The sequence below is a fragment of the Primulina eburnea genome, chromosome 1, assembly GCF_022965805.1.
Source record: "Primulina eburnea isolate SZY01 chromosome 1, ASM2296580v1, whole genome shotgun sequence".
In the NCBI taxonomy this organism is placed as follows: domain Eukaryota; kingdom Viridiplantae; phylum Streptophyta; class Magnoliopsida; order Lamiales; family Gesneriaceae; genus Primulina; species Primulina eburnea.
The window spans coordinates 60609923-60627428 of NC_133101.1; the positions used below are offsets into that span (position 1 = coordinate 60609923).

At 35.5% G+C, this 17506-nt stretch overlaps 3 protein-coding genes across 4 annotated transcripts; 2 read left to right on the forward strand and 1 right to left on the reverse strand.

Annotated features, from left to right (window-relative positions):
• Positions 1–4427: 4427 nt before the first annotated feature.
• Positions 4428–6781, forward strand: LOC140836500 (transcription factor bHLH78-like). Its single transcript, XM_073202060.1, has 6 exons — positions 4428–5393; positions 5489–5701; positions 5786–5851; positions 5950–6018; positions 6106–6282; positions 6383–6781. The coding sequence occupies exons 1-6, from the start codon at positions 4527–4529 to the stop codon at positions 6458–6460; spliced, it is 1470 nt and encodes a 489-aa protein (XP_073058161.1). The 5' UTR covers positions 4428–4526; the 3' UTR covers positions 6461–6781.
• Positions 6782–9585: 2804 nt separating this feature from the next.
• Positions 9586–11460, forward strand: LOC140836517 (pentatricopeptide repeat-containing protein At3g25210, mitochondrial-like). Its single transcript, XM_073202096.1, has one exon. It carries the CDS (start codon positions 9742–9744, stop codon positions 10831–10833), a length of 1092 nt encoding a protein of 363 aa, XP_073058197.1. The 5' UTR covers positions 9586–9741; the 3' UTR covers positions 10834–11460.
• Positions 11461–11696: 236 nt separating this feature from the next.
• Positions 11697–15599, reverse strand: LOC140836508 (peptidyl-prolyl cis-trans isomerase FKBP62-like). 2 transcript variants are annotated; one of them, XM_073202083.1, is made up of 13 exons: positions 15271–15599; positions 15102–15188; positions 14013–14273; positions 13853–13927; positions 13670–13750; positions 13390–13584; positions 13207–13302; positions 12962–13137; positions 12750–12872; positions 12521–12667; positions 12304–12431; positions 12083–12210; positions 11697–12012 (listed from the first exon to the last, which is right to left on the reverse strand). In XM_073202083.1, exons 1-12 carry the CDS (start codon positions 15452–15454, stop codon positions 12108–12110), a joined length of 1656 nt encoding a protein of 551 aa, XP_073058184.1. In that variant the 5' UTR covers positions 15455–15599; the 3' UTR covers positions 11697–12012; positions 12083–12107. The 2 variants fall into 2 exon arrangements, with proteins under 2 accessions (XP_073058184.1, XP_073058174.1); XM_073202073.1 differs by having other exon boundaries at positions 12116–12210; positions 15271–15598.
• Positions 15600–17506: the final 1907 nt, after the last annotated feature.

Here is a 17506-nt window from a genome sequence, read left to right on the forward strand (position 1 = left end):
AAACATCAATCTTTAAAATTAATCATCGTGCGCCACAAATAAATTATTGTGTTACTCGATTGTTTAAAAAATCTTCATACAACGGCGCGATGTTTTTTCCTATGGACAAGTACGCTTTGGCTTCAACCCCACCCAATTATAATAGACTTGATAAATAAACAACAAAAGTTCAGACAAAATAATTAAATATGTGCTTAGACAAAAAAAACCATTTATATCATTATCATCTAATAAAAACCATTTATATCATAGGAGGCCAACTAACATCACTCGATAGAACATTATACGAACTCCGCGTCGTCGCGAAAATTTATTAGAAATCGAAGCGATTGCAGATGTGATTAGTCCCTTCTTTTTAATTCATTCTTGGAAGTTCGAAATTTTTGCCCAATTTTAGATGCAACGTTAATGCATTCGTGTTGTGACAAAGTGGTTAAAATTAGGACAGGAAGTGAGGAGCGATGTCTGGAATATTATGGAAATATAGATTTGTAAAAAAGGGAACAAACAGAGATGAGTAAAATTCGTCGTTTTATTCACTATGGGAATCCGACCAAACCCAATTTCATCGGTGAGGTTAGGAATTTAATGCAATCATTAACCTATCCAATACGCTAACCATCTCTCCCCTTCTTCCGCATGTATATATATTTATATATAATTTTGTTTTATTGCTTACCGTTCATGTTCACCCGTATGTTAAATATTGACGTGCCATTTATTTATTGGATGCGATGAAATATATCAAAATTGTTTATCTAAGACTCAAAACTATTGAGATTGGTAATTTTACTTGTTTCGAAATATATGTTTCTTGTAATTTTTTTTTTAAAAAAGACCCTTTCTATTTATGAAGTTAAAGATATTTGGGAAAATTGTTTCACTGGATATGTTGTTTTATATTTTTTTAAAAAAGAAGATAATTTACAAAGACGCATGTGTCTTGTGAAACGGTCTCACGAATCTTTATATGTGAGAAGAATCAACCCTCCCGATATTCACAATAAAAGCAATACTCTCAGCATAAAATGTAATATTTTTTCATGGATGACGCAAATAAACGATATCACAAAATACGACTTGTGAAATCGTGTTACACAAATTTTTGTCTTTTAAAAATATATATGATAAAACCTGATATAAAATTGTGTGATTTGGATCCAAATTGGCAGCATCAATTGACCCAATCATTGAGAAATATAAAACTTGAGAATGTGAAGTTCGAGGCCAAATTTCAGAAAAGCCAATGGCTTCGCATTATTTTGGATAATAATAATAATAATAATAATAATAATAATAATAATAAAAATAAAAATGGACCAAAACAAAGTTTCACCCTCGATGCAATAAACCTAGGGAGCTACTTATTATTTATATTAGGACATGTTTTTACGTATGTTCTACATCACATTTTATTATTATTAGCAAACTATTCAATGAATTACTTAAGCACGAATCATTCATGAGATATATATCTTGAGATTTACCCTTAATAAATTACATGCAAACTGTGAGGACCCAGACACTAATTCATGTTTTAATCTTTATTAACGTCAAATAACAATTAAGAAAAAGTGGGACTAAAAATTTTCTTTTTAAATTATAAAGGCGGAAACGTAATGTAATCTATCTAATATACATGTCAGTATAAAAGTACAACACATGTACTATATGTATCTATCTCAACTAGGTTCAACATCTATACATCAAGTGCTGAATCCTACTCAGCTTCTGGGCCCGAATCTCCACGCTAACTATAATCTCTCATCCTCTTCCTGATCCTGAATTTGTCCCACCTGTTGTCATGTACACATACAAACAAAACAACAGCCGGATAACTCTGGTGAGAATTATATTCCCAGTATAAATCGACGAAACATGCATTTCATATAACAAAAATAAAAGCATGAAGCATATATTCAAAACATGCATCGCAATTAGAAACGTGATTCAATATCAAAGTATAAATCATACTCGTGACTCCACATTTACGACTAGACTCATTCCTAGTCTAGGGATCCCGGTTTCCAGACGTTGGCATTCCATATCGATCACCAGTAATAGAAGAAACTCCGATTCTATCCACATCGATATGGTATCGATCACCAGTAATAGAAGAAACTCCAATTCTATCCACATCGATAGCCAATCATCCGGTGACAGACTTTGGCACTGTCGCCAATACACTATCTTGTGACATCGTGTAATGTGCACGTGGCGATCCCGCCACTATCAGGCACTTCCGTCACAAGATTACTCATCTAATACTCATCTAATACATGCTTCCTACAAATCAATAGAACAACATATAATAATCAAATCAATGCATACAATAACAATAAGTATGTGACTTAGGAAAACCCAAGTATATCATACTTGAGTTGATCTCCCAATACCACATTGACTTATACCTTTGTCTTCTCGATCTGACGAAGTCAAAGTCTCGAAGTCAAATCTGTCCATATCAACTCTGGAATGACAATATCGAATAGACTGTGTCAAAATACAACTCAATTCAATACTCTCTCTAATCAATGTTCAATTCAAAATATAATCTGATCAATGTCACAATACAACGATATAATCTCAATCAATACTGAATCTGATCAATATCAATCTACTGATGTTTCGACGGCATAAAAATACAGTCTCGATAACCCCGTCAATCTCAACATAGCAGATATAATACCAGAACTCATAATCAATATCGGTACAACTCATAATTTCAATAACAATACGAATCTGATATCGAATCTCAATTAAATCGACTCCGAAAATCATAACAATTACATAAACAGTCTGTTCTTTAATCTGATTTCAAATATACGATGTCTACTGTATCAGAAATACTATATATTATTCATGTTCAATCCTGACAATATCATAATTTCAAATCGTATCTAAACGTAAAAAAAACTTACGTCCAGTTGTAGCCTACGTCGATAGGAACACAGTACTGAAGTCGGATTAAAATTCTAACGGATGGATCTTTCACAATCACAAATCTAAAAGGCGTAAGGACAAGTGGCTTACTCTTCTTCTGCATGCCGCGCGCATATGCGCGCCCAAGGCCCGCGCATATGCGCCTGGCTTTCTGCCCGACACTTCAGAATTTATCAACTTGCGCATATGCGCGCACAAGGATCGCGCATATGCGCGAGACCTACCGTCTCGTGCCCACACACACTCGCGCATATGCCCGCCTCTACACCGCGCATATGCGCCAACTTCTCTGGACTTCACATTTAGCTACTGGATGCCTCGCGTATATGTGTGCCCTCATGCCGCGCATATGCGCGGGGTCTTCTGCCATTTCCGCGCATAGCTCGCGCATTACGCCGTGCATGTGCGCGAATGGCTTACCCTTGCACATAATTTTTGCGTCTTTTCTCGTCTTTCTCGGTATAATTCGTTCCGTCTATATTTACCTTAATTAATCAATAATCATTTCAGATTAATCTCAGATTACGATAATTAAAATCTCGGACCTTACACAAACCCCTCCCAATTATATTATCTCTTAATATAAATTACATATCTTACTTATTTATACATCAGTTTGGTAAATTTGAAATTCATCACATTATATATACATGCGATATGTGAAACCCTGGTGAAATAGGAAATGGGGCGGGTCTAGAAACGAGTCCGAGCCGGATAATAATGGGTTTTGGGGTATAATATACGCCGGTGGAAAATATGGTGACATGAGCAATATTTGTTAAAGCGACCCTTCTACATTATGTCGCCAAAAGTTCAAGCGTAAATATCTAATTTAATAAGACCAAGAAAAATAAATAAATAACAACCATCATTAAATGATGAATCCTTAGCTACATATTAATTTTGGGGAAGTATTACTTAAAACTCAAAACATTACTAATTACACCTTAATTTGTCTTTTAGTTTTTTAACGACATTATTAATATCCTCAATTTATTTTCTCAAATCATAATCACATTGGATTTTTCTCTTGTATTTTATAAGTTTTTTGTTGAAAAAAAAATACAATTTCGATTCTAAAAAATATATCTTAAACATAAATCAATCTTGTGATATTGATCTCTGCTCTGACTATATATATGAAAAAATATTATTTTTTACGTTAAAAATATTATTTTTTACTGTATGTATGAATATATTCGTAAGACCGTCCATTAAGATAATCGATTTATTTTAAAATAGTTTGACAATTTCAAGAGAGGGTGGACATTTTGGTGGTTTGACGTTTAAGGCCCGGCATTTAACCTTTTCCACCTCCGGTTTTCACGGCTACATTAATCACTACGAAATTGTAAAAGTTTGTAATTAAACTTAATTTCTTGATTTGGGTCTAGAATAACTAAACTTTATGGCAAAAATAAATAATTAAAAATTAGATTATGTATAAAAATTAATTTATGGGAAAATGAAACTCTTTTTCGTTTTCCTTTCCGCCACTATAAAACTTGATCATCACCCGAACTTTCTTCCTCCCTTGTTTCTCCACTTTCTGTCAGCTCTGCTATTCCTTTCATTTTCCATTGATGATGGACACCGAGTACTTCATAAATGTGGGGATCACATCTCCGCAGCCGCTGGATTTTGAAACCATTACGCCAATGGCTTGGAATGCGCTCAATTCCGAGGTGGAGCAATCTTTGTTGACCCACAGTTCCTCGGTCGACCAATATTCGCATTTTGAGTCAGCTTTCAGCTCAATGTTGTCTTCCCAATCGCCTTCCACCTCTGGATTGTCAACTGACGCTTTCATCCTCCAAGAATTGATAGGGAAACTGGGCGGCGGAGCTCGGAACTCCGGCCTCTTACCACCGTCTGCGACCACCGTCATGGCGGGGGGTGGTTATTGTCATGATGTTAATGCTAACACTAGTGATTCTTGTTACAGTACTCCTTTAAGTTCTCCTCCGAAGCTGAATTTTCCGATTCTTGATCAAGTACACGCCCCCAAGTTGGGATATTCGGTGCCGCTGAGTCCTCTTCCTTCGTTTTCCACTGATCCTGGTTTTTCGGAAAGAGCTGCCAAGTTTTCTTGCTTCGGCAGATGGAGTTTCAATGGGAGGACACCTCCATTTGCGGGGATAAACAATGCTGGATTGTTACCGAGAGCCAGGACTCCAGTGATGGAGAATGGAAAGCTATCCCGAATTTCTAGCAGCCCTTCTCTCAAGCAAGATGAGTCGCAGCTCAAAAGCCAAGAATTGTGCCAACACAGGAACGAAACTAGAGCCCCAATTAACGAATTTGTCTCGGATTTTAACGAAAAATCCTCCGTTTCTGATCAAATCCCAGTTGCAGAAACAGGTTCAAAACTCTCGAACGAGCTGAATTCAAGAAAAAGGAAACCAGTACCCGGGGGAAAATCAAAAGAAGATGGATCCACTTTAGCTAAGGTATCGAGATTCAGTACAATGTATGTCACTTTCCCTGGACATTCAAAGAAATTTGGACATATTTACTTAAAAAAAAACACTTGTGTTATCATCAGGGGTTCAAGGGCGACGCTGATGAGAATATCAAGCGTTCAAAATCAGCAGAAAGCGGCAAAATCGAAAATGGCACTGCTAAACCAGAGGAGGAAGACATTGATGAAAATGAGAAACAAAAGACTAATCAAAAGCCACCTGAACCCCCAAAGGACTACATTCATGTCAGAGCAAGAAGGGGTCAAGCCACTGATAGCCACAGCTTAGCAGAAAGAGTAGGCCAAAATTTTCCCACATGTTTGTTCTTTCAAAATCTTGTGATCATCGTGTTTAATTATATGCCGAAACTGTTTGATTAGGTCCGACGAGAGAAAATCAGCGAGAGAATGAAACTTCTCCAGGATCTTGTACCAGGTTGTAATAAGGTATGTATGCAAATTTTAGGTTCACTTAAACTTTTTTGAATTTCTTTAAGAAAAAAACCCATCAAGAAACTTGATATTGTGCATTTCTTCTGACTCAGGTGACTGGGAAGGCACTGATGCTCGACGAAATCATAAATTATGTACAATCATTGCAACGTCAGGTCGAGGTAAATTCATCATAAATCAGTCGAATGTAGTATTGACTTTCTTGTCTATTATTAAAGATCTTACTGTGTTCTTTGTTGTTTTTACAGTTCCTGTCGATGAAACTAGCCTCAGTAAACCCAGGCCTGGATTGTAACATGGAAAATGTGCCAAAACAAATGTACCCTTTGGACTCCTCTGCACCAGCTTTCTTGAATGTACATCAATTGCATAATCCTACACCAAACAGGCAACCGAGCCAAAATTTAAGCCCTGGTGGATTTGGTGTAAGTTAAATTTGAAATATTTCCTGTGTGTTTCCATATATTGGCCTAAAATTTTGTCCAAAGAACATCGCTGATTAGAAGTCTTTTCGCGATGGTTCAGTTCCCGGGATTCAGCGAAGGTGATCTGCTTAGCATTTTCCAGATGGATCAAACGTGCGATTTGAAAGTTGAGCGGTGAAAACTACTCTTCAATGGCAGATTTAAAGCTCCCAAGAAACAAGAAAAAGGCTATGTAGTGTAAAGACTTGACAACTATGGTTCCATCTGGCCAGAAGAAATTGCTAATTGATTTCGTAGACCGAACCTGATATACATATATATTTCTTCTATTATTTATGTATTTTAATCGATTTCCTATTTCCTACTCTTTCTTTCGGGATGTTTTTTGAGTACCCATTGTAATATTAGAATATTCAAGAGCATTAATTGAATATGTACTTGTAATGGAAGATAATATTTTAATTAGTTAAAATACGAAATAAACAAGATTTCATCATAATATTTCTTGTAAATATATGGATTTCTAGATCTTTTTTCTCCAATTTTACTCGGAGTGAATCTCTCCTGATACTGATCTCACGAATCTTTATCTGTGAGACGGGTTAACCCTACCGATATTCACAATAAAAAGTAGAGTGAATCTCGTGAGACGGGTCAACCCTACTCATATCCACAATTTCTAGCAATACTCTTAGCATAAAAAGTAATACCTTTTCATGGATGATCTAAATAAGAGATCCGTCTCACAAATATAACCCGTGAGACCGTCTCACACAAGTTTTTGCTTAAAAAGTAATACTCTTAGCATAAAAAGTAATAATTTTTCATGGATGACCCAAATAAAAGATCTGTCTCACGCCGTCTCACACAAGTTTTTGTGTTTGACTTGAACACGATATGACTTTTCTTGTTCTTGGTTTACCAATTCTACAAGATTCATTGGTATCTTTTTCTACATTTTTGAATATGGTTAGGTCAATTATCCAGTGGTTATGATGGATACTTTTGCTGTAACCAGCTGTATGTGTGGGACATCAATATCATTTCAAGCCTTAATACAAATGATAATCATTCCAATTAAATTTTCACCGCAATCACATCGTAATTTGTGGCACATATTAAGGGAGACAATGTAATTTTCACCCATTTTTCCTAATCAGAAGCTTCTGTCGTCTTTCCACTTCTTTCCGGCCATTGAAAACGTGGATAAGTTCCAAATTATGATATCACTTATTCGATTGGACGACATATTTATGGATCATCGAATTCTATAAAAATACGAGTGACTCACATAATCTAATGACATTATAACATAAGAAAGTATCATCGTATATTAACCTAAACCAATAATTAAAAATGGAAATAAGAAGAATCCCAAGGTTGTCAATGATAAGATTCTGACTGCAAAATATAATATGTATATTTTTTTAAAAAAAGATTAATAATAAGAAGAAAAAGGTTGAGTAGTGGAGTTTGATGGGGTTATGAAAGATGCCCTTAGCTATATATTAATCATTTGACGACAAATGGCTAATAAAAATACAAACTTTCTGGGGATTAACAAAAGATTTCTGTAATTTCAGCCTTTAATTATTTTAATTAGGTACGAAATTATTAGTCTCAATATTAAATTCCCGTTACAATCATAAAGATTCTCTGAAAATGATTTTGTGTGTGTAAAAGTTTAAAACAATTTGCAAATGTGCGTCGCAGTTGGATTTGTGGCCTTTTCAAGTCTTTCTGTGCTGCCAAATTTCTTACCTTATAGTCTAAGCAACTTGATTTAAGTATGCATTTATAGAAAATTCAAAGATTAAAGAGAATATCCTTCTTTTATGTGATTTATGACAAATAACATATATTAGAAAAATAAAATTAAATTTGTAGAATAGAGTTTTACCAAAAACTATAGTTTGTGATAATAGTGCAACCCAAATATTTTAAAACGTACAACAGCTCAAGCATCATGATTCGATCGCTTTACCAAATAGGGACAATTATTGAACCCAACAAAATTGTAAATTATGAGTATTTTAAATAGTTTTAAAAATATTTACATATCATTATCTATTTTTTTTGGGAAAAAAATCAGTATGTATCATATGCTAAGAAACAGATATTTAAGTAGACAAAAACTTGTGTGAGACGATCTCACGGATCGTGTTTGTGAAACGGATCTCTTATTTGGGTCATCCATGAAAAATATTACTTTTTATGCTAAGAGCATCAATTTTTATTGTGAACATGGATAGGATTGACCCGTCTCATAGATTAAGATGCGTAAGATGGTCTCACATGAAACCCACTCATCTAAGTAATGAATAATCAATAGGAACACTTTTGTCTTACCACTTGCTCGTCCATTATAAGCAATGTAAATTTACCGCTTAACCTCTATTAATCTTTCCTCTTTTTTTTTTGGATGTGCATTTTCTTTTTTCCCTTAATAGTAGAGGCAAGATGAAGTGAAAATTTTCTTCTCTTGCACCACATATTTTCTTTAACTGGACAGGAAATTTTTTTTATGAATATCTTCAAGACTCCATTTTTTATTAGTTGTTGTCGAAAGACAAAAGATGGAGTTGAAATGGGACCAAAATTGAATAAACATGGAAACCGATGTATTTAGTTCAAATTTGAAGTCCGATGACAATAGAAGCACACAGAATGTGGGGAGGTCCAGTAGACAAGTCCAAGAAAGAGTCAGTTGAAGACTACAATGAGATGAATTGATCTATGATCCACTATGATGGATCGTGGAAGATGACTAAACTGTTCGGTAGAGTAGAACAAAATTTGAGATAAAGAATCAGAAAAAAAAACACAAAAAATATTCAACAAAAAGCAGCAGCAGAGCTTCTTCAATTTCTCTCAACAATTTATATGTATATTTTCAATTTCCAGCATTCTAGTTTCTTTAGATTTTGACATATTCCTCCAATTTTATTGTAAAAATATCATTCATGTTAATAACAACGTAATTAAATTTGATGTTATTTATAGATTTTATCTATAATTTCATCATATTCCTCAATTTACATTTTTTGTTTCGAAGTCATACCGAAGGAATTAGAACTAACAACATAATCAAAACACACGAAGCTCGATAAAGAAGTCAAATCATTCCATATTTGACACGATCACGTGCTTGGAACGCCCCACAAATTTCATGATAAACACCATGACTCTAAAAATAAGTTATCATGGATGAGTTTTTGCAAATTTAAAAAATAAGTGATTATAAAAAAAATTCGCAATGAAAAATTAAATAAAATAAAGATTTATTTCGTTCTTGGGAGGGAGTGGATTTTCTACACAGGTGGTCAGAGGCTTAACAAGATGGAAATGACCAAGCCCAGAACAGGCCCAGGTCGAGGCCCACGTGAAAGCCCAAATTTGAAGCTTACAGAAGCTAGTGAGTAGCGGCCACCGAATTACCGACACCTCACACCACCACCGATGAGGTTCCTTTTACGGCCAACCCTCCTCATCCGTCTTGCTCTCCGTCCCCTCTCCAGCACCACCTCCTCCTCCTCCGCCGATGTAAGCCACCACCTCTACATGAATCCTCGTACCCGAACGCCACTGGTAAAACAATTCGAGACCGGGATCCAGAACCTCAAACCTGGGTTCACTCAATCTGACGTGGATCTAGTCCTACGATCCCAACCTGACCCGGATATCGCACTCGACATTTTCCGGTGGACGGCTCAGCAGAGATACTACAAGCACGACGACCTCACGTACCTCACGATGATTGGAATCGCAGTGTCCGGTAAGCGCTATGGGGTGGCGGAGACTTTGATTGAAGAGGTTATCGCCGGTGCTTGCCCCCCAAATCTCCACTTGTTTAATGCCATGATTAAATTTTGCTGCGGACGTAAACACCTGTTTAATCGCGCTTTTGATATATATAAGAAAATGACAAAATCCGATGATGCCAAGCCTAGTTTAGAGACGTATGCTTTGCTATTGAACTCTCTTTTGAAGAAATTCGATCGGTTGAATGTATGCTATGTATATCTGCATGCTGTTAGGTCGTTAGCTAAGCAAATGAAGGCCCATGGGGTTATACCAGACTCATTTGTGCTGAATATGATAATCAAGGCTTTCTCAAAGTGTCTTGAAATGGACGAGGCGATTCGTGTTTTTCGAGAAATGGGTTTGTATGGTTGCGAGCCAAATGCTTATACATATAGTTATATTGCCAAAGGGTTATGCGAGAAAGGGAGGGTGAATCAGGGATTGGGATTTTACAAGGAGATGAGAGAAAAAGGGTTGGTTCCGAAGGGGAGTACTTATTTGATCTTGATTTGTAGTCTGGCCATGGAAAGGAGGTTTGAGGATTCGATTGAGGCTTTGTTCGATATGTTGGATAATTCTATGTCACCTGATTTGCTAACCTACAAGACCTTGTTGGACGAAATGTGTAGGGATGGCAGGGGTAATGATGCTTTCGAACTCGTTGAAAAATTTCGTAAGAGAGACCGTTTTCTGAATGAGAAGTCCTACTGTACTTTGTTGAATGGATTGCACTTCCTAAGCCGTTAAATGTAGATGCTTTGCTTTCTTCGATTGGTCTTTTAAATATCAGCAGTCTTGGAACTTGAAATCTGACCCAAGATCTTTGAGACACTATTTCTGGTTTGTTTTGGTTAAAAATGATTTGCATGTTTGGAAGTTGCCAAATATGAAATGAAAATCATGCTGTTGCAGAGCTGAAATCGGGTTGAGCGGAATGCTATGTTAATCGTTGCTCCTTCCCGTGACAATGCTAGAATTTTGATGGTCTCCTGATTAAACAATCAACACTAGCATGATTCATGATTTTGAGATTTCCCTTTGACCGAAGGCTTTCCCTATAACCGTTTATATCTTGTTTACTAGAGCAACGTAAAGCAAGATCCTCTGGTTCGGGAATGAACACAGTGCTCTTGCGCAAGATGGCAGTCGCCTGCAAGTCATTTATACTGATGTGCACGTGGTAGGTGGTTCACATGTTTAAACATCAGATATAAGATATTCCTTTGTATCCCATTTAACTAACGTTTACTGAGATTCTAGTTTTAGGAATTGTTCTTTCAATCTAGATTCATGATATGGCTCCACATGAAGCCAGGGGATTAACACCAGCTAAGCCACAGCCGCTTGGGGTAAAAAGTTTCACTGTATTCCATTTTCACGGCTGTCATGTGTGGCTCCCAATTAAATGTAATTATTCAAAATTTTGATTTATAGATTTCGATAGGAATAGAATCAAGAATTAGTTTGAGATGATATCACAAATTATATTTTCTGAGAAAAAACTTTTATTCGGATCAATAAATCAATAAAATTGTTAATATCAATTTTATCCGTGAAATCTTTTCCCCGTATACCTAATCGAGATAAACCAAAAACAAGTTTTTAAGAAAGAAGGAATTAAAGTCTCAGAGATGAAACAAACTATGATATTTCGGCAATAATAGAAGATATTATTGTACCCCTCTAAATTCGAAAGACAACACCTCAGCATCAGATTATGCAGATACAGCTCAAGTTTACAAACTCATATATATATATATATATATATATGTATATATATATCAAAACCCATAATCGAAAATAAGGTATCCTTCAACGGTAACCAACTAGGTTTCTAAAACAAAATGAAAATCCGCGTCCCACTGAATCATGCCTTGCTGTCGATGCTCATTGCCTCTGCCTCCTTAGGAGCTGCGTTCGGCTTCACTATTAAGAAAGAAATCACAGTTGCACACATGATCAATTAGACATACGAAAAACGAATGATGCAACTCACGATATTAGCTTCAACGGGTTGCATCTTACGTACATAGTTTGGCAAACATATTGCCATAAAACATGGCATCCTTCTTGTTGTATTCCTTTGCCTTCACTTTAAGAGCTTTGTACCCAAGCTTCACCTCACTATTTCCATTAGCACAAAAGTAAATAAATAAATAAACCTTCGGATGAAACAAAATCATTTTGGGACTGTGCGGCCAGAACGATTAAAAGTACCTATTGTCAGGATCAATTTCAAGAGCTTTCTTAATATCACGTTCAGCCAAATCAAGATCTGCTGCATGCATGTAAGCTTGAGCTCTCCTATACAGAGCCTTCACGTTCGTACTCTCGAGTTCCAACACCTTCACATCGTGCTCATCATTAGCCCTTCAAGATCATAATGTACTTGAAAAAGTACACACAAGGAAGAGATGAAAAATCTAAATCAAACCTTGGTACAAAGCTTCTCTGCCTGCTTATAATCTCTCAGTTTTAACATGCAAGCGGCGTTGTTCAAGTTGCAAGTCACCTTCAATGCTTTGGACTGCTTCTTTTCCTCCTCACTAAAAGATGTGTCGTATTCAATGTACTTTGCAGCCTGGTCATAAATTTTTACGTGAGCCACAACATGACAAGATATAGACACAAGTTTTCGAAAATCAAAACACCAACTTGTTAACCTTCTCATATCTCTTGGAGGCTCTCTCATATTTGCCAGCCTTAAAAAGTGCATTCCCTTCTTCCTTCTTCTTGCCAGCTGCCTCGATTTTTTCTTCTGTCTTCATGTCCCAAGATTCCTTCTCCTGAAATACCAGGTAACATACGAAGTCTCCAATTTGTCACTCTGACCAATTCACTCAAACGCTAAAAAAAACCAACATTAATATTTAACCTTGACAAAAGAGACGAGCTCCAAATCATAATACAAAGTTGAGTTGGGAGGAACTGTAGAAAGCTCTTGCTGCGACTCCACTGTACCAAATGCATACTCTGGGGCAATTTCCAAATGTGCCACCTCACCCTTCTTCATTGTGATCACAGCCCTATCCAACCCATCAATCACTTGCCCTGTTTAAAAGGAGTGGTAAGAATCAACTACAGATATGCAGAAAACAGAAATGGCAAACAGATATATACCTTCATCTGTTTTAAATTCAAAAAGATCGTCCTCACTTTCCCCGTGGCCTTTCTTAATAAAAACAGTACCATCCCCTAGCTTTCCAATCAATTTCACTGTACCAATAAATAAATGTGACTGTTAGATTCACAAGTTCAATAATTGAGAGGAACAAAAACACCGAGATCGTTTCATGTGCTTACATTTAACAACTGACCCTTCATTTGGACGCTCATATCCTTCCCCTTCTTTCAGTATTTTCTTAACGACCTTCTTGTCATCCGTGACATTAGAAACTGTCTTCCATGACACAAGTTCCAAAAAAATATTCAATATGGCATTGGGGGGAACAGCTCCTTCATCACCAGAAGCTGGTTTGCCCTTTTCACCAAAACCATCTGCATTAAGTAGATAAGGGGATATTTATGCTGTTGAATTCAACCAATTTGCAGTGTCTTGATAACTTGCAACCATATAACTTACATTGAGGTTTGACTGTTAGGAGGACCTTTTCTCCTTTCTTCATTGTCTTCACAGCCTTGGAAAGAGCAGGACAGAAATAGCCTAACGACAGAGTTACCGATCCTATTAGGTAAGGTCTAAATAACAAAAGAACGGAGCTCTCTCATGGAAAATTAAATACTACTTAATTCTTCAAAAGAGTACCTTCTTCAACAGCGAACTCAACTCCATCTGACTTTCCAATAACGGTACCATTTTCCAGCTTGGCTTCGTATTTAACTGGATTAGAGAAAGCAGCATAGTATGTTAGGGCTTAATTGGTCTTTTAGCAACTAAGATAGAAATTGGAGAATTGTTCCCATACCAAGAACTTCATCTAGATCCTTAGGATTCTCCCATTTCTCTCCTTGGATGAGGATTTTTTTAAACAGCCCGCCATCTTTGCATATATCCTTCACGCTAACCCAAGCCAGCAATTCCACATCAAACTGCAAAGTCGCGTTTGGTGGAATGGTCGGAGGTGAGCCAGATTCACCATAAGCCAACTCAGCTGGAATTGTGAAAACGGCATTTTCACCCTTCTTCATTGTTTTAATACCTAGATCCCATCCCTTTATGACTTGCCCTGTCACAAGATGGAGGAAGTAACTTATTTTCCAAACCGGCAGTAACAGGAAAATCGACACAAAAATATCATGTGTACGGCACGAAAAAATGAAGACGAAAATAATTTCTACAAATCCTGAGAGCAGTGCAGGTGGAAGACAAATAAAAAGGTCACAGAATAACAAAATAGGATGATGTCCATTTTGTGACTCTACGTTGGCTTGCATGTTTCAATATGATGCATCAACAACCCAAGAACATCACATGCCTGTTGGTTCATCCACGGTAGATAAACAAATGATTTCTCTATTTTAATTATCTCTCCAAAACTTTAACTGCCAGTTCAATATACTCTTACAAATTGCGATATCAAACAGCAATTATTATTTTTTTCGATCAGTGTCGAGGATGTTCCAAAACATTAACAGCCATTTCAATATACTCTTTACTCTTATAATAGCGAATCAAACAGCAATTATTGTTTTTTCGATCAGTTGCGCCAACGAAGTGTCATACTCCAATTTTTCTACGGCAGCTCATATATTAAAAAAAAATTGCGATGATCACCAGTACATTGTCTTTCATGAAACCAGTACCAAGTTTCATGACATAATATGCACAAGTACATTTGAAGTTAACTCCTATCCTCCTACCTATACAGCATGCGTGAGTCACTGTCAATATGACAAAGATGACGACATATATGCGCATCTCTAAAAGTACGAATCACTGATGAAGTCGGTTACTAACAATCAATAACAATAATCCAATCCTTTTCGGACGCAAGGATTAGACAGAGAAAAGCATGAAAAGCTTAAATCAGAAGATTCGATGCTGATTTACTAACCTTGACCAAGAGTGAACTTAAAAGGATCCCCCCTATCGCGACTCGAATCAAATTTGGTCCCATCCAACAACGTTCCAGTATAATGAACTACAAAAATCGCAATAAAAATGTCAACAATCAATCAATAAGGAGAAACAGCCCCGGACATAATCAGGAGCGACCAATTTACCTTCAACTTCATCGCCATTATCCGGAGTATCCCAACCTTCACCCTCTTTAACAAGTCTCTTCTTCAAACCTTGATTCCCGATCTCCTTCTCTTCACCGATTTTCATGTAGGAGCTCTCCTCCGGCATATCCATGTCCTCGTCCATTCCCTCCGCCGGCGGCGTCATATCGAAATCGTCCTCCATTCTAGTCGTTAAGGCAGTAAAACAATTTCCTAAAGCGGATGAATAATTGCGCACTGGTAGAGTGGAATTGCCGAGTTGTCAGATGGAACGAGGTATTTAAGAAGGCCGGGGTTTCTAGAGAGTTCTCTGTTAGGGTTTGGTGGCCCGAGTTTGATGAGTGGTCAGGATCATTCTAGAGACTCGTCCAATTTATTTTTAATTTTTTAATCAAATGGTAATTCTATGTAACATAATTCGATTTACATGTTCTTGTTTATAATTCATATTTTTTATACAAAAGTATTAGTTTTTGACTATTCGATTTATTTCACGAATATAGATATATGAAATTTTTCACATGAGATTTATTTAATTTAAAAATATCAAATGTTGGACGATTATATATTACGATCTTCATTCACTTACATAAAAGATTTTGTGCACAATAAAACTAACATTTGCTAATCTATTTTTTTCCAGGATACGACGATTAAATTCACAGCATTATTTATTTGTATTTATTGAGTAAATTCTCAAATGAATACAATAGCCGACCATATTAAACATGTTCAATTGACTTTATTACTATATTGTAACTTGTTTTTGTCTATTAAAATTTTTGCCATATTTTAATTAAGAAATCTTATTTTTAAAAGATGAAAATCATTTTCAATATTATTCAAACAAGTTAGAACATGCACACTAAGAGTTTTCAAGTTGGCAGAGTATTTGAATTATTATTGTCAGGAGTTCAATCCTCCTCCCCAACACTTCATTGAATGAACTTGCCATATAAAGTTTTTTCAATGTAATTTATCTAACTAACGTAATTTGCAGACAATTGCGTCACTATGGAGGTTCACCAGTGCAGTCTGAAAATTAGTAGTTGCTGGTTGCAAATTAAATTAGAACATGGTTTCATCTTTAGTGTTTTCAGGATTAATCAACCACTCATGGATATACCATTTTATCAATATTAGGAATATATTTTCCAAATTTATCCCAGAAACAAATGACATGAAAGTGCTGTTAAAACTTAAAAGTCGGGAAATCTGAAAAGTAGAGGGACTTAAAATGCAAACATTCTGAAAAGATGGAAATTAAAGCAGTACAAAAGGTTATTTATTATCAAGGCTCATTTTCTTGTGGAAACTTCCACATGTAGATAGAAAATTCTATTCTAAAACACTTTGTTCCAAGTTAAAATATTTTACTGCCTTCACAATATATACATATGTATATATGATAGAAAATTCTATTCCAAAACACTTTGTTCCAAGTTAAAATATTTTACTGCCTTCACAATATATATATATATATATATAAAATATTTTAACTTGGAACAAAGTGTTTTAGAATTCTATATATATATATATATATATATATATATTGGGGGACATTTAGATGCAGCTAGTTAACTCGTGGTTGCAAATACATTATTTAAATACGTCTGTTCTTTAATTTTTAAATTTATCATAAATTCTTCGAGGTTAGCAAAATCTTCTTACCCGAGATTAATAACTCGATCATTTGTACAATATCTTCAAATCACAATTTGTCAGACGTTGGTTGATATAACCTATTACTTGTTCATTAAAGCAACTAAAAAAAAATCGTGAGATAGTCTCACGTGTCAATTTTGTGATACAAATCTTCTACTTGGGCCACTAATAAAAAATATTTACTTTTTATATCAAAATAGTTACTTATTATTACAAATACGGGCAGATTTGACTCGTATTACAGATAAAGATTCGTGAGATCGTCTCACAAGAGATCTATTATTAAATCAATTAATTATTTATTATCATATTTTCAAACATAAAATTGTTGATGAATTGTAGTTTTAGAAAATAAAGACCATAAACTAACGCAATAGTGTTTAATATTAATTACGATGAATTTGATATTTGAAATGCATTCTAATTTGTGAAAAATGTGTAAATAAGTAATGTATATGTTCAAGATTGCATCTATTATTTTATTATTAACAATAAAACTATAATCAAAATCGATGGATTTGAAATCAATCGACAACCGTCCCAAGATCTGATAAATGTTTTTTATTTGTAT

What these genes read in the sequence shown, in the direction of transcription:
- LOC140836517 (XM_073202096.1), top strand. Translation starts at nt 9,742, where the DNA reads ATGAGGTTCCTTTTACGGCCAACCCTCCTCATCCGTCTTGCTCTCCGT.
- LOC140836508 (XM_073202073.1), bottom strand. Translation starts at nt 15,454, where the DNA reads ATGGAGGACGATTTCGATATGACGCCGCCGGCGGAGGGAATGGACGAG. An exon ending in CCTAACAGTCAAACCTCAAT is followed by an intron (nt 13,585 to 13,669) that starts GTAAGTTATATG and finishes TACTTAATGCAG; the next exon opens with ATGGTTTTGGTGAAAAGGGC. An exon ending in CCTCCAAGAGATATGAGAAG is followed by an intron (nt 12,668 to 12,749) that starts GTTAACAAGTTG and finishes ATTTATGACCAG; the next exon opens with GCTGCAAAGTACATTGAATA.
- LOC140836500 (XM_073202060.1), top strand. Translation starts at nt 4,527, where the DNA reads ATGATGGACACCGAGTACTTCATAAATGTGGGGATCACATCTCCGCAG. An exon ending in GCCACAGCTTAGCAGAAAGA is followed by an intron (nt 5,702 to 5,785) that starts GTAGGCCAAAAT and finishes CTGTTTGATTAG; the next exon opens with GTCCGACGAGAGAAAATCAG. An exon ending in CATTGCAACGTCAGGTCGAG is followed by an intron (nt 6,019 to 6,105) that starts GTAAATTCATCA and finishes TTGTTTTTACAG; the next exon opens with TTCCTGTCGATGAAACTAGC.